Source organism: Pseudorca crassidens, chromosome X, assembly GCF_039906515.1.
Source record: "Pseudorca crassidens isolate mPseCra1 chromosome X, mPseCra1.hap1, whole genome shotgun sequence".
NCBI lineage: Eukaryota > Metazoa > Chordata > Mammalia > Artiodactyla > Delphinidae > Pseudorca > Pseudorca crassidens.
The window spans coordinates 89,936,091-89,962,852 of record NC_090317.1 but is presented as its reverse complement, the minus strand read 5'-3'; the positions used below and the strand labels follow the sequence as shown (position 1 = coordinate 89,962,852).

The following is a 26,762-nucleotide window of genomic DNA, read 5'->3' as shown; positions in this document are numbered from 1 at the left end:
ACCTCTTAGAGAACGGACTTGAGGTTATGGGGAGGGGGAAGGGTGAGCTGTGACAGGGCGAGAGAGAGTCATGGGCATATACACACTAACAAACGCAGTAAGGTAGATAGCTAGTGGGAAGCAGCCGCACGGCACAGGGATATTGGCTCGGTGCTTTGTGACAGCCTGGAGGGGTGGGATGGGGAGGGTGGGAGGGAGGGAGACGCAACAGGGAAGACATATGGGAACATATGTTTATGTATGACTGATTCACTTTGTTATAAAGCAGAAACTAACACACCATTGTAAAGCAATTATACCCCAATAAAGATGTTAAAAAAAAAAAAAAGAGTACCTACCTCAAAAAAAAAAAAAAAAGAGTACCTACCTCATAGAGTTGTTGGGAGGATTAAAGGACAAAGTAATGGAAAGCACTTAGATGAATGTCTGGCATATAGTAAAAGCTCAGTAAATGTTAGAGATTTATTATTATTATTTTGCATTGAAGTTTTAATGGGCACATTTAGGTCTATTTTTAAACATTTTCACCTTGCTTGTTGCCTCTTTGCACAACACCTCCAGAGAGGTAGATATTGAAAGATATTGATTAGCATCCTGATTTTTGAGGTGAGGAAACATACTTGGCTACTATATCAAGTGATGAAGTGTTATTAAGTGGCCATGGTTAAAGACAAATTTTCTGATTCCCCATTTAATGTTATTTGTCCCCATCAGGGAACACTGAAATAGGTGGATAGTTATTCATTCAATAAATATTTATTGAATGGCTACCATGTACCAGGCACAGTGCTGGGCAATGAGGATACAGTAGTGAACAAGATAGGCAGGTCCCTGTGCTCCTGGAGTTACCATTCTAGAGGGAAGAGACGGTCAATAGGCAAGTAAATTATGATAAAGAGGATGTATCAGTTAGTGTGATGAAAATAAAACAGGGTCATGTAATAAAGAGTAACTGTGGCAGGTAGGGTGATGAAGGAAGTTTTTTCTGAGAAGGAGACTTTTATGACAAGAAGAGGGGTGAGCTGAAAACCTTTTCCCCTTGGATACGTAGCTGGGATCTGGGAGGGAAGTTCTCATAAAGGGGGAGTTCCCAGGGTCCTGCTCTGGGCCACCACAAACAAGTGGAAGGGGCAGGAGGGAGGGCTGCAAGTTAAAGGTGGCTGAGAGCCTGAAGTCAGAAAGACTTGCTGAATTGGAGGCTTTCTGGAAAGAGACAGAGGAGCAAAGAAACTTGTGAACAGTGGAAGGGTTTTTTTTCCTACAGGTATTAAGTTTAAATATATTTAAAACTAAACTTTATTGATCTAATTTAGATAGAATAATGTTAACTAATTTTAAGTGTACAGTTTGATCAGTCTTGAGAAATGTATACACCTATGTTAAATGTATACATATCCCCTATCAAGATACATAGTTACCATTTCCACAACTCTAAAATGTTCCCTTCATGACCCTTTGGAATCAATTCTGGTCAGCTATTTTGTAGAATGTCCCTCAATTTAGGTTTATCTGGTAGTTTCTCATGATTAGACTGGGATCATGGGTTTTTGGCAAGAATGCCCTTCTGTTGATATTATATCAGGAGGTACATGATACCAATGTGTCTTTACTGATGGTGTTAACCTTTATCACATAATTAAGTTGTTACTGGTGGGCTCATCCATTGTAAAGTTACTCTTTCCCCTTGGTAAGTAATAACTATCTTGGGGGAGATACTTTGAGACCACCCCATAAAGATTTAAATTGGCTTTATATGAAACCTATATGTTGAATTAGAAAGTGTTTTATTTTACTTAGTTTTACTAGTTAAGAGCATGGTCTATTTTTCTATTTACCTGTTTTTCTTTTTCTCATTCATGTGTTATAGTTGTTTAATAAACATGGATTCTGAATTAATGGGAAGACAGTGTGATAGAATGGAAAAAGCATAGTGTTTGGCATGAGGCAAACCTGGATTTGAATCCCAACTCTCCCACTTACTGATGTATAACTTTTAAAAAAGGCCTTTAAACCTGACCATCTAATTTCACAGCTGTAAAAAGCAGCTAATAACAAACCATCTCACAAGGTTTTTAAAAGAACTAAAGCACCTGGTAGTGTCTGGCACTAAGTAAGTTCTCTGTAAATGTCATTTCTTGCCTTCCTTAATACATACGTGTTTAATATTATTGTCACTATGGTAATTAGACTCTCCTCTTTCTGGCTGGGTGGCTCTAGGATACAGAAATTCAATCAATTCTTCCAGATTTTTTTTCATGTTCTGACACCACAGAGACCTCAGTGCAGTGGAACTGCTGGACTTTTTACATGTCTCTGAGTCAGTGAGGAGAAAGTAGCTGCAATTGTTTTATAGTTGATGGCAAATTCTTACAGCTGACAAGTAAATTCTATCCTATACCTTTGCAAAGCTCATTCACTACCTCTCATATTTGGGGATTTGATTTTCATGGACGTACAAATATATCATTTGCAAAGGTGGCATTTTTATTTTTATTACTCCTGTATTTCTACTTTTTACTTTTCTTCTTCCATTATTAGAACTATTGTAAAGTAGAATTTTAACCGGGGCAATCTTGTGTGGTTCCTGTTTTTAACGAGAATTAATCTGAGCTTTCTTTGGAAAGATATACTCTTAAGTTAAGCTAGAGAGAGAACACTGCAATACCCCTCTCCTCACCCCTGATTGTTTTTTAAGGTTTAAGTGAAACTTTGCTTTCTCTGTCTTTTGTTTCCTTGCTCTAAATTTTATTTCCCATTTCCTAAACTTGTTTGATTTGTTATTTGTTCCCTCCCGAAGTTCTCTAGGCAGGGATTTAATTCATTGTTGCTTTTTTGTACTGATGAAGGCTTTCAGGGCTATACATTCTCTAAGTACTGCCTTGGCAATCTCCCGTAAAGTGGTCCTCCCATAAAAGGTCTTACCAATTTTTCCTTTTACCTTATGCTCCATTATGTTTTGGCCTGGCACTGTTACTAATCCTCTTTATTACAATATTTGACACTTTGATACTCTGCATTAATTTTGATTTCTTAAATGGTACATTAAAGCTATTGATTTGGGGAGTTTGGGATTAGCAGGTGCAAACTATTATAGATATAGGATGAATAAACAACAAGGTCCTACTGTATAGCACAGGGAACTATATTCATTATCCTGTGATAAACCATAATGGAAAAGCATATGAAAAAGTATATATGTGTGACAGAGTCACTTTGCTGTACAGCAAAAATTAACACAACATTGTAAATCAACTATACTTCAATTAAAAAAAAACTACTGATTTTGATTACCAAGTTTTTTCTGCTGCCCCCTTAAATTTTGCCTCTGAGGAAAATGTCTCTCTTGCCTCACCTCAGCCTAGGCCTGGCCCTGTGGTAACCTCCCAGATGAGTTCTGCTCACAACTTTCTTGTGAAATGGAGGCCTGATGTTCAGAAAGACTAAAATTGTCAGAGATATCAAACCAGTGACACTGCCTGCCAGGAGATAATCCTGTTTTCCTTCTCCTTCTGCTCCTGTCATCCCTTTCCTATATGTGGGGCTTTCAGCTCAGCAGAAAGCTGAGCTGCTGGCAGTGGCCACATTGCTAATAGGATGCCTGGGATCACTTCCCCATTTAGAGGGGTGAAAGGTCAGGGTCTCACCCTCCAGGAATAAACCCCAAGGCCTGTTGAGCTCCTCCAGATCCTTGTCAGGGCCCTGTCTGGCCCAAAGCATTCCTTTCTCTGCTGGAGTCTGTCAGTTAGCTCTGGCAAAAATCAAGTTTCCTCACCCTGATCTTACCTCATCCACACAAGTTTCCCTGAGAAATTATGGAAGAGAAACTCTTAGAATCCTCAAATGTCAGAGCTGGAAGGGCCCTTAGAGACCATTTTGCCCCAATGGCCCTCATTTAACAGAACATATAACTTCCTTTGCTCTATTTCCACGTTCCAAAGAATCCCCAAGGCCGCCTCATAATAAAAATCAGGAGTAAGTCAAGAGCCGAGTTAATCAAGGAAGTAAAGTACTATGGGACCCAGCTGTGCTCAGGGAGGACTGAGTCATCAGAAATGCAGACCTGGTCCCGGGATTTGTTTATTAAGGATTTTCTTCAAGGACAAAGAGAATGTTCTGTGGTAGCTTAACTCCAAAGATTTTCATGGGGTCAGGGTGAGACTAGAAAAGGTTTGATTAGCTTTAGAAGGGCTGGGGAGTTTTAAAATCCTGGCTTTGAAGGAGCCTACCTTTACTTCTATCTGACTGGTCCAGGCATTGTAGAGAAGTTGTCAAAGTTTGTCTGTATGCTTCTTATCTCCCCCAAAATGTGCCTTTCTGGGTCCCACACTCAGAGGATCTTGCTTTCAGTTTGGAAATATATCAAGGGCACTTGCAACTGTGTTAGGATGGGCTTTGAGAGGTACAACTTCAATCCCATATCTAATTTGTAACAAGATTCTCCTTGCAAAGCATCATTACATCTATTCTTCTAGTTTAACCTCTAAACAGAGAGGGTAATTTTTGTCTACATTTTGCAGATAAAGGAAAAGGCTCAGAGTCTACCTAGGTGACTCTAAGGCCATGCAACTAGTAAGAGGCCAAAGCTTTAACTTTTGAGTCGAGAAGGAAGCCACATCTGTGCTTGTTCTACTAAGCCACAAGCACCTCAAAGGTGCCAAGGAATGCCACAGCAAACTAGCTAACAGAGGACCACAGGGCTGAAACCACTGTCTTGATCTGATTTGTAATGAATTATAGCATTGTGATAGACTTCTGAGAAGCATAGAGCAAATCTAGGAATTTAGTGCTAGTCTCAAAGGAGACATTGGGATTCACATAAGGTGACTGTGAAGAATTTACCATTCTGTAGCTTTGTTCTCTGCAAATTTTTCTCTCAGACTGCTGGAAAACAAGGAAATCTCATCAGTTGGAGGAAATGACTTATAAGGAAGCTTTATTATGTGTGGGGGAGGATCAGATCCCATTGTAGTTCTGGATAGTGTTTAACCATGTGCAGTGAACAGTGGGAGTGTATGTGTGTCCGTGGGTAATATACTTTCTTCAGTTTGTTTTTCATCTAAGCTAGCCCATCTACAAACTCTTAAAAGTGATCAAGAAAGCTGCATCCTTGGGATTAGAAGGGGGATTATCAAGTTAACTGTGAAATTCTGGGAGAAACAGGGAGACCACAGGTGGCAAAACTCTAAATAGCTTGTGAACTGAGATTTGGATAAACCGGATGACTTAGGAACTTGGACATGGGTTATATCCCTGTGTCTTGGGTGCTTAGAAAATAACCCAGGGTGAGATCCGGACACAAGTCCAACACTGTATCACCAGTCCTTGAAATTGGACGCATTCCCCTCCCTTGCCTCGGATATATCTGACCAAGAAAACAATGACACAATTTAAAAAAAGTTTTTTTTATTCAAGTTCTTGCCCAGTTTGTTGGACACCCTGTATTTGCACAGTCCAACTGCTCAGATGTATTGGAAAATACAGTCGTGCAGCGTGCAGTTCACTGGTCTGATGGTAGAGGGTGCTCCAGCTGGGATAGAATGCTGCTGGGGGTGGGGAGTAAACGGAGAGGAGAAAGAATTGTTGGCTCACAGGTTAGTGAGCAGCCAGTCTAGCAGTTGTTTTCTAGCCATGTTTCCCACGGCTTCATCCAGTGGTTGTTCCTTGGTGAACTTCATGACCTCTTGAAGAAGATCTCCTACCCTGTACCCCTTCTCTGCTGCTTTAGCTGAAACTTCAGGAAGCTGTGGAGAGAGCAGATACCTTGAGTCACATGATGCTTTTGGAGCCAGGGCCCCGACGGAGAAAGTCTACTATACCCCACCCACCTTCCTGCCTATGCTATGATTCTAGGATTAAAGGCTGCCACAGGTCCAGGACTGGAGGCTGCTGACATGGCTTTCCTTTTTTCTGGACCCTCCTCTAATGGCATAGATTAAAATGCCAAAGGTCCTTTCTTTTTGAGCTTCAAAAAACAAACTCTGGAATCAATTGTGTTCACTAATACTTTTCATCAGGTACTGGGATCCTTCAGTTAATCTGTACTGATTTCTAGGTCAAGGTTAGGGGTTGCCATTCCCCTGCCTCCCTAAAAAAAAGTACATGAGATTGGAAATAGGGAGGATAATTTGGTTCAGTATTTTATTTCTCTGGAATCCATCTAATGTAGGAAACACAGCTGTGGGGTGTGTGTGTGTGTGTGTGTGTGTGTGTGTGTGTGCATGCACACGTGTGCAAAACATAAGACTTAAAAATTGCTCCCTGATGTTTTACCAAATAGTTTGTTGAAAGGATCACTGACAAAATGAGCTAATCTCACTCTCCTCCTCTTGGAAGTACACAGGACTTGAGTTGTCCAGAGCCCTATGTAACTAATGGTTCATCACTTTTGTGTCTTTATGAGGTGAGAGTAATTCATGAGTCACATGTTAAAGAACAGACTCAAAAAAATGGACTGCTTCTTGGGCTCTAAGTACAATACCGCCTCCCTGCCCCTACCCATTCTAACCCTCTTTCTTCTTGTTCCTTGTTGCATTGCTTACCTTCTTCAGTTGTCCAGCATCATCTCCCATGAAGTAGAGCATGGGTATGTTAAATTGTGAGGCTGCAATCCACTGCAGGACAGCCTGGAGCTGCTTTTGCAAGCTACTTGTTGAGCACTGATTATTGACAATGACTTCAGTTCCAGGAGAGTCTTGATAGTTCTGTGACATCGCAGCATCATGACTACATCTGGGGCCACCGGCCTGGTAGTTGGGGTTGTTGGCCAAGGCTGCTTATTCTTCCAACTCAGCAAGGGCTGCCCCATTGTTGCTATACTTAGCCATGATAAGGCACAGCTTCATCACAGATTCTACCAGTTGATCTATAAATTGTCGGCTCACTTGCTTCATCCCACTGATAAAGTCAAGTTCTTGATTGTCCTGGCATTTTTCTTCCCCTTTGTCAGGCCTCTTGGACATGGAGGCTCCTTTGTCTGTCCTGGGCTCAGAACGTTTGTTCTCACCTTCACATAGATCTCCACAGTTGAAGGAGCTCTCACTAAGCAGTTTTTGAATCAGTGACAGAATGATGTTTGACATATCCAGCCTCTGGGAGTCCAGGTGTTCATTCTCCTTTTGAGAGGTGGATGATCCAGGTGCTCCACGAGATTCTAGATGTTTCATTGAAAGTGCCTTGACACTTTGGCTACCTCTGCACTTTTTGTATTGGGCACTCTGAGTCATATAGCTGGTGGTAGAACAAGGACAGTCTTTAAATGCATCTTTGCCCTTGGCCTGCTGGGTCAGATAGTATTGGATCAGCCTAAGGGCAGAGACAATCAAGTCCTTTGCCAGTGAATCCATGGAAAGGCTGATCTTCTCTCTCTTTTCCTCCTTATTGGTCCATGCTTTGCCAGCCATCTTGCCTTGACTGCCTTGATTTTGGTTCCACATTGTCAGGCTCTCCTTGAGGGTATGTTCACTGCCTTTCTCAGCACTGGTCAATGACTTGCACTTCTCTGGTTTCATTTTGCCCTTGCCCTTCCCCTTCATCTCGGCCTTCATGGCTGAGAATTCGAGACTTTGGTTCTTGCATTTGGGATCATGGCACCCAGCCTTCAAGGATGCATATGACAAACTCTGAGACTTAGTTTCCTTTTTTTCCCCAAGAAGAGCACAGACAAGACGCTTCAGCATGGCCTCCATGATATCAGCAGTGTTTTGTTTCCCATGGTTGAACAGATTCCTCCTGACAGTTGAGAAAAAGTCTGAGTTGGCCATCAGGACCCCAGTGATATTACGTAGGTTCTTCACGCAGGAGTCAATCAAATCGGACACAATTTCCTTGGTGTGTTTTAACAGCACCCTCCTCACGACCTCACAAGCTGGAATTGGCTTCCCAGAGCTATGAACTTTCAAGTTCTGCATGACAGAGAACATTGTGTCAGATGCCACTTGATTTGCATAAACCATGAACATTTTGCTGATCGAATCTGCAAATTCTTTGTTGTCTCTTTGGCACATGTATTTGTCTCCACCTTTGCTCTTGTTGGATAATTCACTATACAGAAAGGTTTTTCGGCCACCTTCCCTACACTCCTCCCCAGTGCCCTGCCTTTCTGCAGAGGTCACTTCCACAGCATCATGGGCCATTTCAGAAGTGATCTTGCTCACAGCACTATGAGGGCTGTTTTTCCCTTTGTCCCCACTGGGTGGATAGATTGAATGATGAAGACATTTGCTTCCACCTTCCAACTTCTCCTTGATTTTCTTACGGGCCATCTGGATCACCAGAGGAGATAGTCGGCTGACATAGAAGGAAGGGTCATCCGTAGAACATTCTCCATCAGGGGAGATAACTGTCCTCTGATTGCTAGGAGATTTGGCTGGTGGGGTGAAAGGACTCTGGTTATTGTTGGTGTTTTTGGCCGCTGTCATTTCCAGATGTTGGCCTTGAGGTCCTTTGTCCACGTAATCCATTTTCAGTTGATTGGCATAGCCTCTGTAGCAGTTCCCAGTGGGCAGTTTGTGATATTTGCCCTCTGTGTCTCCTACTTGACGTCTACAGCTAGAGGATGAGGGGCTAAGTGCCTGTTGGAAACACAAGGCGTATTTCTGAAGATCACTGAGTAGACGATAGAGGACACTTATAGGATTAGAAGGAGCTTGTTTGAAAAGGCACACTGACCTCTCCATCTAAAAAAAGAAGACCTATCCATAAGGCTTTGGCTAGGCTACTTCTTTCCCCTATTGTATTTAGAAGATATATCTTCCAAGTTGCACAGATTAGGGATTTGGCCTTTAGTATTTGCATGGGCGCATAACACACAACTATATCCATTAATACACGTTCATGCACAAGTGACAGCAACAAAAGCTCAGAGTAGATACATCTGTACACTTAACTATACACAAGTGTTATCAATATGTTTGTCAATTTCATCTGAGTATGTGTGCTTATTTCAATACATGTCAAAAATATGTCAGTGTCTCTGTCGTGTGTGTATATACACATCAATATATCAATTCATGAGTGGGAACATGTGTCAGTTTGTACTGTTAGTGTGTGAAAATGTGCCTGTGTGTATGTGTGTGCATATGTGTATGTCAATGCACAGTGTGTGATGTCACCGTGTGTAAGCATGTGTCATAATGTGCTGACATCATACCCATTGTATATGTCAACTGTAGAGGCCAGCATGTGCATGTTAGTATGTATATTTTGTACATATATGTGAATGTAAAAATATGTGTGTGTATATCAGTGTGTCTCTGAATATGAAAATAAGCAAGTGTCAAGTTGAGAGAGCTGCATATGTGTTTATGATATAAATCCAATAGCATGTATCATGCAGCGATAAATGTATTTATATATGTTGAAACATACATTCAGGTATTAGCATACATACTCATCAATATATTAATATATAATTAATGTATAATATATTAATAAATATGTATGTTAAAAATGAGTATGTATAAATAGGTGATTGTATAATGACTGTGTATATCGATATATTAGGTATCAGTTTATGTTATATTTATATACTATGTCAATGATTGATGTATGTCAGTGTTGCATACACACTGGCATTTGAGTGTGTCTGTGAGTACATGAGTGGGGATGTCACTGCATTTGTGTCAATATGTGTATCAGTGTACACAAGCATGTGCGTTAGTTAATGTGTCACTTTGTTAAAGTTTGTATGTGTGTGTATCAACATGAGGTATATTTATAAGTGAGTATGCCTGTACCTGAGTCTGCATGGTCTGTTTTGATCAAGGCTTGTGTGTATCAATGTGAGTGTGTGTTTATGCATAGTGTGCTTGGATGTATATATAAATGTTTATGTGTATCACATGTGGGCACATTAGTGTGTCTGACTCTGTATAACTGTATATCTTTGCATATGTGTGTAAGTCATTGTTATGACTAGATCACTATACATAAGTTTGTTATTTCAATGCTTGTGTGTGTTTGTCAGTGTCACATGTAGCCAGGCATGTGTTTGGCCTGGCTACAAATTATTATAAATTATTTTATAAATTATTTTTTGTTAACGTATATACATGTATATATCTATGTGTATGTCACTTTGTGTAAACGTATATGTGTATATCTATACTTGTGACTGTGTATGCCCATGTTTAGATATGTGTATACATATTGTGTACACATCTACTCAGCACTAAGTACCATTGCCCTCTTTGCTCCATTCATTGCTTCATCACCATGAATTCCTAGAAACATGAAGTCATAATAAGGTCCACTTTTTGCAAAAGGGCTTCAGTTGCAATAAAGTAGACCTGCATTGTGTGTAGTAAGTATGGGCTCCTCTTTTAAAAACAAACACCAGAGATTGGTTCAAGATGGCAGAGTAGAAGGACATGCTCTCAATCTCTCTTGCAAGAACACCAGAATCACAACTAACTGCTGAACAATCATCAACAGGAAGACACTGGAACTCACCAAAAAAGATACCCCACATCCAAAGACAAAGGAGAAGCCACAATGAGATGGTAGGAGGGGCACAATCACGATAAAATCAAATCCCATAACTGCTGAGTGGGTGACACACAAACTGGAGAACACTTATACCACAGAAGTCCACCCACTGGAGTGAAGGTTCTGAGCCCCACATCAGGCTTCCCAACCTGGGGGTCCAGCAAAAAGAAGAGGAATTCCTAGAGAATCAGACTTTGAAGGCTAACGGGATTTGACAGCAAGACTTTGATAGGACTGGGGGAAACAGAGACTCCACTCTTGGAGGCCACACACAAAGTAGTGTGCGCATGGGAAGGAGCAGTGACCCCATGGGAGACTGAACCAGACCTACCTGCTAGTGTTGGAGGGTCTCCTGCAGAGGTGGGGGATGGCTCTGGCTCACTGTGAGGACAAGGACACTGGCAGCAAAAGTTCTGGGAAGTACTCCTTGGCGAGAGTGCTCCCAGAGTCCGCCATTAGCCCCATCAAAGAGACTGGGTAGGCTCCAGTGTTGGGTTACCTCAGGCCAAACAACCAACAGGGAGGGAACCCAGCCCTGCCCATCAGCATTCAAGCAGATTAGAGTTTTACTGAGCTCTGCCCACCAGAGCAACAGTCAGCTCTACCCACCACCAGTCCCTCCCATCAAGCCCCTTAGATAGCCTCATCCACCAGAGGGCAGACAAGAAGCAAGAAGAACTACAATCCTGCAGCCTGTGGAACAAAAACCACATTCACAGAAAGAGAGACAAGATGAAAAGGCAGAGGGCTATGTACCAGATGGAGGAACAAGATAAAACCCCAGAAAAACAACTAAATGAAGTGCAGATAGGCAACCTTCCAGAAAAAGAATTCAGAATAATGATAGTGAAGATGATCCAGGACCTTGGAAAAAGAATGGAGGCAAAGATCGAGAAGATGCAACAAATGTCTAACAAACCTAGAAGAATTAAAGAACAAACAAACAGAGGTGAACAATACAATAAGTGAAATGAAAAATACACTAGAGGGAATCAATAGCAGAATAACTGAAGCAAAAGAATGGACAAGTGACCTGGAAGACAGAATGGTGGAATTCACTGCTGAGGAACAGAATAAAGAAAAAAGAGTGAAAAGAAATGAAGACAGCCTAAGAGACCTCTGGGACAACATTAAACGCAACAACATTCACATTATAGGGGTCCCAGAAGGAAGAGAGAGAGAGAAAGGACACGAGAAAATATTTGAAGAGATTATAGTCGAAAACTTCCCTAACATGGGAAAGGAAATAGCCACCCAAGTCCAGGAAGCACAGAGAGTCCCATACAGGATAAACCCAAGGAGAAACATACCAAGACACATAGTAATCAAATTAGCAAAAATTAAAGACAAAGAAAACTTGTTGAAAGCAGCAAGGGAAAAACGACAACATACAAGGGAACTCCCAGAAGGTTAACAGCTGATTTCTCAGCAGAAACTCCACAAGCCAGAAGGGAGTGGCATGATATACTTAAAGTGATGAAAGGGAAGAATCTACAAGCAAGATTACTCTACCCGGCAACGATCTCATTCAGATCCAATGGAGAAATCAAAAGCTTTACAGACAAGCAAAAGCTAAGAGAATTCAGCACCACCAAACCAGCTCTACAACAAATGCTAAAGGAACGTCTCTAAGTGGGAAACGCAAGAGAAGAAAAGGACCTACAAAAACAAACCCAAAACAATTAAGAAAATGGTCGGAGGAACATACATATCGATAATTACCTTAAACGTGAATGGATTAAATGCTCCAACCAAAAGACACAGGCTTGCTGAATGGATACAAAAACAAAACCCATATATATGCTGTCTAAAAGAAACCCACCTCAGACCTAGGGAGACAAAAGACCTGTATGCAGAAAACTATAAGACACTGATGAAATAAATTAAAGATGATGCCAACAGATGGAGAGATATACCATGTTCCTGGATTGGAAGAATCAATATTGTGAACATGACTATACTACGCAAAGCAATCTACAGATTCAATGCAATCCCTGTCAAATTACCAATGGCATTTTTTACAGAACTAGAACAAAAAATCTTAAAATTTGTATGGAAACACAAAAGACCCCGAATAGCCAAAGCAGTCTTGAGGGAAAAAAGCAGATCTGCAGGAATCAGACTCCCTGGCTTCAGACTATACTACAAAGCTACAGTAATCAAGGCAACATGGTACTGGCACAAAAACAGAAATATAGATCAATGGAACAAGATAGAAAGCCCAGAGATAAACTCACGTACCTATGGTCAACTAATTTATGACAAAGGAGGCAAGGATATACAATGGAGAAAAGACAGTCTCTTCAGTAAGTGGTGCTGGGAAAACTGGACAGCTACACTAGTAAAGAATGAAATTAGAACACTCCCTAACACAATACATAGAAATAAACTAAAAATGGATTACAGACCTAAATGTAAGACTGGACACTATAAAACTCTTAAAGGAAAACATAGGAAGAACACTCTTTGACATAAATCAGAGCAAGATCATTTTTGATCCTCCTCCTAGAGTAATGGAAATAAAAACAAAAATAAACAAAAGAGACCTAATGAAACTTCAAAGCTTTTGCACAGCAAAGGAAGCCATAAACAAGATGAAAAGACAACCCTCAGAATGGGAGAAAATATTTGCAAATGAATCAACGGACAAAGGATTAATCTCCAAAGTATATAAACAGCTCATGCAGCTCAATGTTTAAAAAACAAACAACCCAATCAAAAAATGGGCAGAAGACCTGAATAGATATTTCTCCAAAGAAGACATACATATGGCCAAGAAGCACATGAAAAGTTGCTCAACATCACTAATTATTAGAGAAATGCAAATCAAAACTACAATGAGGTATCACCTCAGACCAGTTAGAATGGGCATCATCAGAAAATCTACAAAGGATAAATGCTGGAGAGGGTGTGGAGAAAAGGGAACCCTCTTGCACTGTTGGTGGGAATATAAATTGATACAGCCACTATGGAGAACAGTATGGAGGTTCCTTAAAAAACTAAAAATAGAATTACCATATGACCCAGCAATCCCACTACTGGGCATATACCGAGAGAAAACCATAATTCAAAAAGACACATGCACTCCAAAGTTCACTGCAGCACTATTTACAATAGCCAGGTCATGGAAGCAACCTAAATGCCCATCGACAGACGAATGGATAAAGAAGAAGTGGTACATATATACAGTGGAATATTACTCAGCCATAAAAAGGAACAAAATTGGATCATTTGTAGAGACGTGGATGGGTCTAGAGACTGTAATACAGAGTGAAGTAAGTCAGAAAGAGAAAAACAAATATCGTGTATTAAAGCATATATGTGGAACCTAGAAAAATGGTACAGATGAACCGGTTTGCAGGGCAGAAAGTGAGACACAGATGTAGAGAACAAACATATGGACAACAACGGGGGAAAGTGGCAGGGGATGGGGGTGTTGGTGTGATGAATTAGGAGATTGGGATTGACCTGTATACGCTGATGTGTATAAAATGGATGACTAATAAGAGCCTGCTGTATAAAAAAATAAATAAAATAAAATAAATTTCAAAAAAACAATAACAAAACCCCCCCCAAAAACCCCAAACACCAGGTATATCCTTTTATTAAGACCCCAAAATGGAGTTGGCCACCCCCAACTGAACCCAAGACTCTTTGGAGAATATTTTGTAACTGGTTTTCCCTTCCTCAGGGGCTACTCTCATCACTCCAAAGGCATCTGGGGTCAAAAATGATGTTTCTGGTTATAATATGAGCCTAGGAACACAACAAGAAATATTTGACTCCTTTGCACTGAAGCCAAATATCCTGTTCCAATATCAGCTACTCTAGGCTCCTAGGACAGTGAGAGTGACTTGTCATGTGCTCTAATGCCTACCCCAAACCAGCCTGCCAGGTGTAATTTGGGATATTTACACAAAAAACAAAAGGATTCCATATCTGACAGTGGTGTGCAAGTGTAATTGCGTTGAACTTTATGCTACCCAACAGCCTGGGTAATCTCTTAGACAACAGGGTAGGGCAACTACAGTTTTTGGTTGTTGTGGACTCGCTCTTCTTCATATCCTCTTTCTTCATTGTTGGACACTGGGCAATGTGGGGCACACAAGTCCATTACAAGCCAGCAAAGAACATTGCAAAGGATTTTGCTTATAAGCCCATATCTTTGTTAAGATAAGCGTAGCGAGATTTTTTGCTGTAGGTACCTGAAATTAGGAGAGGGCATTCTGAGCCTCTGTGATAGTGTCATTGTGAGTTACCTGAGCATTTAACTTACTGTGACTGTGAGCTTAGGCCTGTGTTCTCTAGAATATCATAATATTTGTATTTTGGGCCTGTTTGACAATAGTTCTCTTACTATCTCTGAACCAGAGTCCTCAGATTCAGCACTGGGCTCTGGGAATGAGAAAGGGTAGACTCAGAGGCTAAGTCTATACCTTAGACGAGTCTTGCTTCTCAGTATCCTTGATCACAATAATTTCTTCTTCTTCCAGATTCTCCAGGTTTAAGTCACCTTCTGAATTGGAACCAGCAGCATCCTATGGAATTAAAGGGCAAGATTCTTGTGAAAAGTTGCTTTTTGAGACTTCTCCAAGCTGACCTGCTAGGCTACTACTTCAAAGCATGAATGTCATTTCTCCTATTATCCCCTTTCTTTCTGAAGGAAAGGTAGGCTTGTAAGGCTAGCTAGTCTTTGAAGAATGAGATAAAGCTCCCTCTACAAATTACTACTCCCTCCCACCCCACTGAAGGTATTCACAAAGCCATCAGTCTCAGGAACCATATTCCATTAAACATCAACCTTTTGGACAGGGTTTCCCCCCCCCCCGCCCTGCTTTTCTGACATGCTATCTTCCATGCTTTCATTCTTTTAGTCCTACCAGCGACTTAAGTGGCTTATAAAATGAGATTTGGTATCAAGAATGACAGTAAATTCCAAACCAGGGATCATGGGCTCATGAGAATGATGGCTTCCCACCTGAGTCCCCGTCACCTTTCCACCCTCTGCCACAACCTTTCCCTTTCCTCATGCTGAAACTGTTAACCCTTCTCAGCATCCTCCCACCCATTCCAACTCTGAGGGAAGCAGAGAGTACCCACCTTAGAATCTTTATCTTCCATGTTCAGGGTGGACACATCAACAAAGTATATCTGCATCAAATTAAGATGAATTTAGAAAAATTCTAGAGAAAAGGCCTTAATTTCTCTGGGAGATGATAGTAGCACCTACCTTATCGGGTTCTTGTGAGGATTGATTGAGATAGTGCGTGTAAAGCTTTTAGTAGAGCACCTAGACATAGTTAAGTACTTAATAAACAATAGACAAATGATTTTTATTAGGCAGACAGAATCTTTTTTAAATTTTTGAATTTTATTTTATTTACTTTTTTATACAGCAGGTTCTTATTAGTCATCAGTTTTATACACATCAGTGTATACATGTCAATCCCTATCGCCCAATTCAGCACACCACCATCCCCACGCCCCCGCGGCTTTTCCCCCTTGGTGTCCATACGTTTGTTCTCTACATCTGTGTCTCAACTTCTAGGCAGACAGAATCTTAATGTTACTATATTTCCTAAATGAGAATACCTACGTGTGAGAGAAAGAGGCCCAAAATACAATATCCACATTTATTGAGAAAACTGAGAAGGGAGATGGCTTGCCCTACTGACACAGACTCAAAAGTGGAACTCCTATTAGAACTCGATTCCCCTGGCTCCCAGTTTGGAGCACTTTCTACTACACTAATGTTGCCAAGATGTGGTGTTTTTACTATTGATGACATAGAAGATTTTAAGTGGTACATGGATAAACATTTCTGTGTTTAATAGGTGCTTTTTATTGTTATTCATTAGGAAAAATACATATTTTGCCCTCCTGAAGGAGTCCAGGTTTAGGGTAACTTACTGGTAGCTAGGCGACATTATTATGACTTCAGAGGTGTGAGATAATAGAGGCTGGTAACTAGGCAACCACCACCCCTGGCTCCCCTCAGGCTCCCCCACAAGCCTCCCCTCCTCAGCTCCTTCACATCACTCCTCATCTTGCCCCTCCCTTGAATTGTCCCTGTGTGATGTATGAGCACATTGGTCTCCCACAGACCTTACTGAGCTTGATTCCTTGGAGAAGTCACAGTACCACTATCCATTAGTCTATCCTGGGCTCCAGGATATCTATACCCAAATGCCAAGCCTTTCTTTGTAGGAGTCATTTTGTATATTACCACTTTCTGGTCCTGATCTTGCTGTCCTGTTGGGCTGTAGAGATCTACCTTGCACATGCCCCTGTGGCTGTGTAACCAGTCAATATTATTATCAGACATCTGGAAAGAGAAAGAAAATAAATCTGAAAGTCTTATATATGACTTTTAGAAACTGAATCAGTTTGAATAAGAATCCCTGAAGGGGTTTCTGAAACCCATCTCTGTTTCATATAGGTTTAGGCTAGGAACTGGTGGGGTAAGCCATGGGGGAAGGACACTCCGAAATGTTTGAACCTGATGATCAAGATCATTATCTTTTAGCTCAATCCATAGTCTTCTTTAATTTAGATTCCCCAAACCAGGTATTTGGAACCATGGGAGTATCATATTGACTTGGGAAAATGCCAGTCAGGAAAAATGACAGGCTGGGAAGTAAATTTAAAAGGAGGTCTAGAGACTGTGGGGTTAAATTTAGTGATTTACTTCTCCCCAACCTCATTAACTAAATCTCATCTGTATCCTCTTTTCTTTATCCACTCTTGGGTATCTTCAAAGAGTCAAGCTCACCTCATCCCCTTTAACTGAATTTTAGCTAAACCTAGTCTAAACCGAGTCTTTCTCATTACATTAAAGAAAGTGAAATTACCTACCACATAGGGCCACTAGAAAAGACTAAGGTCAATACCAGTAAAGTGAATAATTCTTTTTATTAAAACAATATATAGAAAAAGTTTCTGAATACTGGGAACACTCAGTCTGATAGCCATAAATATAACTAAGAGACAAATGTCTGCGGGAAGACCAGACCCTGATCCCATAGGACAAAGTTTATTTGAAAGAGAGAATAATCTCTGCCAACTTCCTTCAACCCCGCTGCCACCTCCCACCCCAGCCTGGAACTAAAAGTAAAAAGGAAATGGCAGAAGCCACTGACTGATTTTCCCTATATAAGACACATTTAGGAAGATACAGTTAAGAGCTCAGTAGAATTGTTTTGGTATCTGGGGTTGAATTTGATTTATCTTTAAAATTTAACAAGAGAAACCTTTTGGGCCAAGTATTAGAGGGCAGTTAAATTCCTTTCCCTTCACTTCCTTCAAAAATTAGACCCCTTTAACCTCTAGCTTCCTCCCTCCCTCCCCCTTCTTTCCGCCTTCTCTCCCTCAGCCCTTCCTTCCCTCTCTCTCCCTCCCTCCCTCCCTCCATTCTCCCTCCCTCCCTCCATTCTCCCTCCTTCCCTCTCTCTTCCTCCCTTCCTCTCTCCCTCCCTCCCTCTGCCTCTCTCACTCTCAACATTTTAGTAACAACTATCCTGTGATGGCTAGCCTTTCACAGGATACTACTACATTTTGACACTTTACCATTCCCCCTACCCCCCTCCATCTCATTTCCCCAGATCTTCTTGGACTCTCCCTTCAAAAATCTCTAGAAATCCCTGAAAAAGTTTTAGGAAGAGGTTTTCCACATCCTCAGAAGAGGGAGTTTCTTTTTTTCAAGAGCTAGAGATCACTAGCCTAGAGAAAAAGAGGGGGAGGCATAGAGGTTCCTCATGTGATTTGGATATAGCCTCAGTCTAAATCCTAAAAAAAAACTGTAAAAAATAAAATTTATGAACTTATTACCTTGATAATGAAGTTATTTTAGACTTTGGCTGAAAATGTGCTACCTAGAAGGGAGATGTGCCCCTTGAGATGGAAGTGGGAAATGCCAAGTTCTTGGGCACCTGCTGCTGGCTGCCACCCCATCAGCTGTTGGATGAGACTGAAGGAGCCAGGCTCTCCTCGCTGCTTCTGACCCTGGCACATGGTAACAGGATTTGTTGGGTCATAATGCCTGAAACTGTAGCAACCTTAGCAAAGGGGGGGGGGGCAGGCTGGCAAACTCAGTAGCCCTTCTCATCAAAAGCACATCAGGTTGTCTGCTGTACATTTTTTCTGTTCTGTCTAGAAGGGTACACATATTTCGTTTACATTTTGTCCAGCTCACAACTCCTTAAGACCTCCCTTCTCATTACTCTTCAGGCTAGACTTCCAGAACAATCTAGTCATATTAGTTACCAGTGGAGGTCTGTATTTTTCTTATACAGAATGACCACCAGCCTCTGTGAATAAAACAGTATTAAGTTTCACATCTTAGCTTATTTCTCTTTGGGTTTCCCTCTAGATATTTAGAGTTATGTGGCAAGAGATCTTTGGATTTATGTAGAAACAGAGAAATGTTAAAGTCCTTTCTGGGTATCCTGAATAAAAATATGAAAGTAGAAAGTTTGAGGCTGCCTTAGCAGCTTCTGTAGTTTCATCTCATCATCAAGACACCCCCTTGGCTAGTCAAAAAGAAGTCGGAAGATGCCCCTACCTTTGTAGTATCAGAGTAGGCTATTTCGTAGGAACTTGGAATGATTTTTTCTTGTAAATTTGGATGCTGTGATGATCCTTCCAGTCTGACTCAAGTTGTTGCTACTTTCCTCAACCCTCCAAGCTACCCTAAAGCCTTGACTGCCAGTTGGTACCAGAACTTCTACTTCATGATATCATTCTTTCTGTAGAGACCAGTGACAGCACAAACACAGGGGCTCTATCCTTAGGATTCTGGGTGTCTAAGTGGTCCAGCAAGCTTTAACCTTTATCATGAGACATAATTAGCCCTCCCAAAAGCCAATCCACTTAGGTCAGGGTCAGCCTTTCACAGACTCCTCAAATCATGAAAAGACCTGAGCCCCACTTATTCTTTTACATTATGGTCAGTGCTAGATGGCTGGTTACAGTATTCCTTAAAGCATTATCCATTACACTTTGAGATGCCTTCAGTTTAGCCCCAGTTTGGAAATATTAGCCCATAACCAAATGCTCTCATTGTGCCCAAGTCTCATCTTGTTTTCTCCTTGTCCTTTCTTCACCTGCCTTCACGTTAACCTCGTGTGAATAACTGTATCTGAATTAAAAATCAGTTGAGATTACCACCTAAATCATAGAGTTTCATATCCTTGGTTCTACTTCCATTTCTTCTTTTATCTGTTACCCTAAAATTACATGTCTTAACCCTCCTGTACAATTTTGACCTTGTCAATTCATGGCGTCAGAGACAAACAGAGCTGGACCTTTGTTAAAGGTGGCAAGACCTATTTTATTCAGGCTATTGAAGCCCTTACTTCAGATGAACAGAACTCAACTCCACTGAAACAAAAGGCTTTTTAAATGCTGGGGAATGCTAAAGGAAAAGTGCTGAGGGAAATTTTTGGGGTGGGAGGTTGATCAATGTGATCAAGGCATCCGTGTTTGCTAACTGGTACTAACTAACTGTGTTTGCTAACCTAACAAAGTCAGGTTCCTACCCTTTCATAGAGACTGAGAGATAGGGGCCCTATCTTTCTTGATGATTACGTTTCAAAGGGATGACTCCCAGGTCTCTGAGAAAGATTTTCCTGGGTTGTAGAAGATACATCTCAAAAGGACAGAGAAAGGATTTACAATCACAAGTTTTCTAAAGTAAATGTTCTGAGAAAAGGGAGGTCAGGGGGCTATAGTCAGGTTTTGGCTGGAATAAACAATAAATTCTTTTGGCACTTTTGAACTTTCTCAGGCAGGCATTTTAAAGAGGCTGGGGTCATCATCCTAGGGACATGGCCTTGAGGTGACAGAAATTATGCTGGTGTTTGTTCAAGTCTCTTAATGTAGGGAGTGGATGGAATTGTGCTGAAAGTTGTAGTTCTTATAAGGCCAAGGTTGAGGCCTAGTTGAGAAGGCAGCTCAGAGGAGCCTGACTATATCAAATCATCATGTTGTACACCTTAAATATATACAATTTTTATTTAAAAATAAGTTTGGGTCAAGGAGGGAGGCTTTGTCAGTGGTGATGTGTTAGAATCCATAATACAGGACCTGCTTTTCCTATACCACCCATTTGTCAAGGGGAACTTTTGATGATTAAAGAAAAAGTTGGAGCTCCTGTGTCTGGCTCATGTCTGTGGAATAAGAAGCAAATAAAGAAAATGTTTATTTATTCTTCAATCACAAGAACGTATACCCCTAAGATAAAAACAAATAGACAACAACCACCAAAAAACCGAAAAACTCTGTCTCCCAGCCCAGAAGGAAACAACTGTGATCCTGGCCTGGAAAATGTCTTACCATATCCCCTAACTGACAAAGAGAGAACTATTATGGATGATTAGAGGCCTGTCCCTTGGCACCCCAATCCTGTCATCTTGGAGGCTAACCAGGAGCAAACAAGAGCAGCATTTGAATTGGATGGGAAACCAATAATGAAATGTAAGGAGGTTTAGTCATAGGTTACAGTGTATCCACTGCCTCTTCTTTCTCCTGCTGAAGCTCTCAGACTGGCCTGTACTGACTAGAGATGGGGATAGATGGGGGAGAAGGGATATCCAAAGAGTTAAAAGAAGGAATATGGGGGCTTCCCTGGTCGCGCAGTGGTCAAAAATCCACCTGCTAATGCAGGGGACACGGGTTCGAGCCCTGGTCTGGGAAGATCCCACATGCCACAGAGCAAGTAAGCCCGTGCGCCACAACTACTGAGCCTGCACTCTAGAGCCTGTGAGCCACAACTACTGAGCCCACGTGCCACGACTACTGAAGCCCGCACGCCTGGAGCCTGTGCTCCGCAACAAGAGAAGCCACCGTAATGAGAAGTCCGTGCACCACAATGAAGAGTAGCCCCTGCTTGCTGCAACCAGAGAAAGCCCGTGTGCCGCAACGAAGACCCAATGCAGCCAAGAACAAACAAACAAACAGATAAATAAATAAATAAAAAGAAGGAATATGCTATGTTAGTGTGTGAGTATGTGTGAAGTAGTATGCACTTAGGTTAACCTTTAAGAGCCAAACACAGAGATGTTACACACAGAAGCTTTGGTTATCATTTTTTCCTCTAATCACCATCTGTTTTCTAACCTTGTTTATTCTACCCAAACATCTCTTCCACACAAACTTGTGAATAATTATACAAGTCAGCACTTTAAATATGCTTTCAGTTTGCATTTGGTTTGAAAGAGCTATTAAGATAATAAAAATGGGACCTGTGTCTGTAATGTAATTATTATGAATAATGGCAAAATGAAATTTAAATGAGTTGAATGATCAGCCTACATGAAATCACTTTCTGCCTGTTAGTCCCACTAAGGATCTTCCAGACTCAGATTTAGCCTACCTAATTTAGTTTATGTGATGACACAGTGACCATTTGGTAAATGGGCCATGATGCTAATGATTATCAGACATTATTTATTGTGGACCAATACAAATGGGAACTCCACTTCTTTTTCTCCTGAACTGTTTTCCAGCCATGAGAATACACAATGTCATTTAGAGTAGCTTCATGCAACCACACTAAAGTGAAAAATTAGATAGCTATTCTGAACATCTCGGCAATGGTGCTGCATAATTACTTCTGTCAAGTATTTATATTATGTCTGTACTGTGCATATCTGTCTGTCTTTTCCTATGTGATTGAAGCAGTGGAGGGAGAAAATAAAAGACTCTTTAAAAGCTATAAACATTCTCATTTTTTAAATTTCAGAGGGCAGCTGTTAAAGGAAAGCAGACTCAGATATGGTGGAATTTCCTCAGATATGGTAGGGACTAAATTAGGCAGCTAAGGTCTGTTCTATTGCCTTGTAGAAAATGACTTACAGCTATTTTTGAGGGGTGGGCTTGGCTTGGCAGTGGCCATTTCTAGTCAGGCCCCTCCCTCTTATAATTGTGAAATTTCCTTCCTGTGATTTCCTAGAACATTTGTTTATCATCTGTATAATTTATCTAACATTGACTAGGTCTGGCCTCCTAGAGTTAATTAACTTTCCCTATTCCTGGGTAACCTACATTGAAAGCCTGGAGGGCAGGTTTTCTGTCTCTTTCATTGTATCTACCACACTACTGGGCACACAGGTGGGCTCAAGAAACAAATGATGGCTTTGGAATTTCAGGCAGGAAACAAGTCAGAAGCCACATAATCATGGAATCTGTAATAATGACAAAAACCTTGGTTAGCTATTTGAGGGGGAAGCCTTCTTCTTTGAGCAATAATTCTTACACTTCAGCGTGCATCAGAATCACCTGAAGGGCTTGTTAAAACAGTTGGGGAGCTCCCAGGATCAAGAGGGTAATGTACCTGAAAGGGACATGAAAGTTCTGCGTACACCTATCCCCACCCCATACTTTGCCCTGTACATCCCTTCTTTTTGGCTGTTTTGGAGATATAAACCAATAAATGTAAATAAAGTGTTAAAAAAACCAAAACCTAAAAACAGATAGTTGGGCCCCGACCCAGAGTTTCTAGTTCTGCAGGTCTGGAATGGGGCCTGATAATTTGTTTGGTACTGTGTTTTGTATGCATTAACTCATTTAATTCTCACGCAATCTTCTGAAATGGGTACTATTTCGATTCTGATTTTATGAATGGGTAGCTGGAGCAGAGAGGCCATTTGGTTGGTGGTCTGGCACTGGCCACTACCATCATCTTGGAGGTGGGTGTCTGTGTGTGTGAGCAGAGATTAGTAGGTCTTTTCTTTCTTCTCGGGTCCGAAGATGCAGAAGAGAAATTCCCTGAGAAGAAAAGTATCGAGGGTATCTACTCTGATCTTTTGGCCCCATCTGGTGGCTTCAGGTCTGACTGAACCAAGTGCTGCTCCGTTATCTCCCCCTGCTGGTGAGAATGGTGGGGTCCAACCTCCGGCCTGGGAGATCGCTTTTCCGGAGGCTGTTTTTTCTGAAGGCGGTTATACTGAGGAGATTATTCTGAGGCGGTTAGTACCCACCCCCCAACCCCCAGCCCCTCTTCCGTGTGTATTTGTTTTCTTTGTTTTGTTTTTTTTCCGTTTCTGATTGGTGGGGAGCTCTTATCCAATGTATAGCATTATTCCAATCCCTCTGTGGCTTGTTAAAGGTACAACATATTTTTCTAGGTATTAAAAGAGCCTTTTACCTTATATATATAAACATATAAATATATAATTATATCCTGTGTCAGAGCTGGAGATGTTGCTGAGGGAACTTGGCTGTTAATCGGATATTTTTTTCCTGTCAAACCCACAAACTTGTCTCGAACATCTGACAAAAAAATACTTAAATATTTAAATACTTAAATATTTAAATACTTCAATTATTAACTGATGACAGAGTTTTTACGCTTCCCTCCAGATTGTATCATTATCAGCGAGTGAATGTTTTAAACAAAGACCGTGGAGGAGAGGAAGGGGATCTGGGAGCACGAGGCCTCTCAGGTTCCCTCACAGCCCTTGTAGCGGGTCCCCACCTCCCCCAACAAGCACACTTAAGGATCATTAAAATAGGATGAAGACTACCCTAAAATAGGATAAAGACTGCCCTAGTCTTCAGCTTTGCGGTGTAGTGTGGCCCCGTGGGGCTATCAGGGTTAGACCTTCTGTGCCTGTCTCTTTCAAATCAAGATGGCAATGGGGGTAATGAGTTCCTGTGGCCACTAGGAGGTCGCAGCTGCTTGGAAAACGTGTTTGCACACAATACAAATATCACCCCCATACACAAGCCCACTTTGCCAAGGCGTTCCTCAAATTCAAAGGGAAATTGGTGAGTCCTTCCTGCCATCCTAAAAACTGCATGTTTGTGTATATTATATTTATTGATATATTTCCTTAATGGCCCTGTCATAAAGATGTGTATAGGTTCAAGGAAAGCAGTGACTGTCCAACTCTGTAGAGAACCTAACAGGGCCTCATGTACTTAGCCACTCAGTAATCAGTAATCACTTTTGGTGATGTCAGAGTGATTATGACAATAGTGATGGTGTTAAAATAATCACTCAGCATGTGTCCTCTGAAGTCCTTCTCAGTTTTATATTCACTTTGCTTTGGGGCTTATCACACTCTGCCTTGCGTTATAGTTATTTCATTAGGAGCTTTTTCCAAATACAGAAATGCTTTCCAAATACAGAAATGCTTGAGGAGAATGACTGTTTTACTCATTTTCATTTACCCTGCAAGAAATAGTACTAGGTTGGTCTATATTAGTAAGTGCTTAAGGATATCTACGTAACTGAAAATTAGTGTGTACACCTGAAACTAATATAATGTTATATGTCAATTCTATCTCAGAAAGAAAAGAAAGACAATCATTGGTAATGGCTGTTCAAGAATTGCTATGCCCAGAACCATACAGAAGTTCCTGGCCACGGCCAAGAATACTGGATCATGTTGGTCCAAACTGCCTGGCTTACTTCAATACCTTCCTAACTGGTTCCACTGAGTTTTTCCCTTGCCACTCTTCAACAGAATATTTTTAGAAGAACAATATATTTTATTAGCTACTGTTATTTTTTATAACAGCTTTATTGAAATGTAATACAAATACCATGTAATTCACCTAACGTGTACAATTCAATGATTTTTAGTATACTCACAGAGTTGTGAAAACATCATCATACTAAATTTTAGAACATTTTCATCACCAAAAAAAAAGAAACCTCATACCCTTTACCTATCACACCTCAGCTCCCCCAACCCTATACCTCATCAGCCTTAGACAGCCACTATTCTACTTTCTGTTTCTATAGATTTGCCTATTTTGAACATTTAATATGTGGAATCATACAATATGTGGTCTTTTGTAACTGCTTTCCTTCACTTAGCATAACTTTTCCCAGTAAAGAGTTGTGACAACATGTGTGAAATGTTGTTTTGTGAAGGAATCTCATTAGAGACTCAGTCATGCAGGCACCCTCTGCCTATATAGCACATACCAAAAGTCCAGAGTCCTAGGAGGAAAGCTGGTGTTCATCAGAAACCATGTTGTTTGCACAAACAGTTAAAGTACAGTGAGCTATTCTTATCAGTTAGGGTGGTGGGAACCCTCCCCAAATTCAAGTTCCCAGATCCTAGCCAAGGGCCAAACTTGCCAGCAGGATTTTCAATTGATAGCATTCTCAGGCCTGCTATGTTAACTCTTTGCTATACAGATTTTGATAGGGATTGCATTGATTCTGTAGATCAATTTGAGGAGAATTGCCATCTTAACAATATTAAGTATTTCAACCAAAGAACATGGGATGTCTTTACATTTATTTAGGTCTTTAATTTCTCTCAGTGATGTTTTGTGGTTTTCAGTATGCAAGTCTTTTTTTAAAACATCTTTATTGGAGTATAATTGCTTTACAATGGTGTGTTAGTTTCTGCTTGATAACAAAGTGAATCAGTTATACATATACATATGTTCCCATATCTCTTCCCTCTTGCGTCTCCCTCCCTCCCACCCTCCCTGTCCCACCCCTCTAGGTGGTCACAGAGCACCGAGCTGATCTCACTGTGCTATGCGGCTGCTTCCCACTAGCTATCGATTTTATATTTGGTAGTGTATATACATCCATGCCACTCTCTCACTTCATCCCAGCTTACCCTTCCCCCTCCCCGTGTCCTCAAGTCCATTTTCTAGTAGGTTTGCGTCTTTATTCCCGTCCTGCTGCTAGGTTCTTTATAACCTTTTTTTTTTTTTTAGATTCCATATATATATGTGTGTTAGCATACGGTATTTGTTTTTCTCTTTCTGACTTACTTCACTCTGTATGACAGACTCTAGGTCCATCCACCTCACTACAAATATCTCAATTTCATTTCTTTTTATGGCTGAGTAATATTCCATTGTATATATGTGCCACATGTTCTTAATCCATTCATCTGTCCATGGACATGTAGGTTGCTTCCATGTCCTGGCTATTGTAAATAGAGCTGCAATGAACATTGTGGTACCTGACTCTTTTTGAATTATGGTTTTCTCAGGGTATATGCCCAGTAGTGGGATTTCTGGGTCAAATGATAGTTCTCTTTTTAGTTTTTTAAGGAACCTCCATACTGTTCTCCATAGTGGCTGTATCAATTTACATTCCCACCAACAGTGCAAGAGGGTTCCCTTTTCTCCACACCTGCTTCAGCATTTATTGTATGTAGATTTTTTGAAGATGGCCTTTCTGATGTGTGAGGTGATACCTCATTGTAGTTTTGATTTGCATTTCTCTAATGATTAGTGCTGTTGAGCATCCTTTCATGTGTTTGTTGGCATTGTTGGCAGTCTATATATCTCCTCTGGAG

General features: G+C 40.9%; 1 protein-coding gene across 1 annotated transcript; it reads right to left on the bottom strand.

Annotated features, from left to right (window-relative positions):
* Positions 1–5,585: 5,585 nt before the first annotated feature.
* On the bottom strand, positions 5,586–19,063 carry AKAP4 (A-kinase anchoring protein 4). Its single transcript, XM_067722396.1, is given in 6 exon segments — positions 5,586–5,741; positions 6,540–8,675; positions 14,922–15,023; positions 15,586–15,636; positions 16,712–16,810; positions 19,046–19,063. Coding segments are annotated over 5 exon segments (2,544 nt in total). The 5' UTR covers positions 19,046–19,063.
* Positions 19,064–26,762: the final 7,699 nt, after the last annotated feature.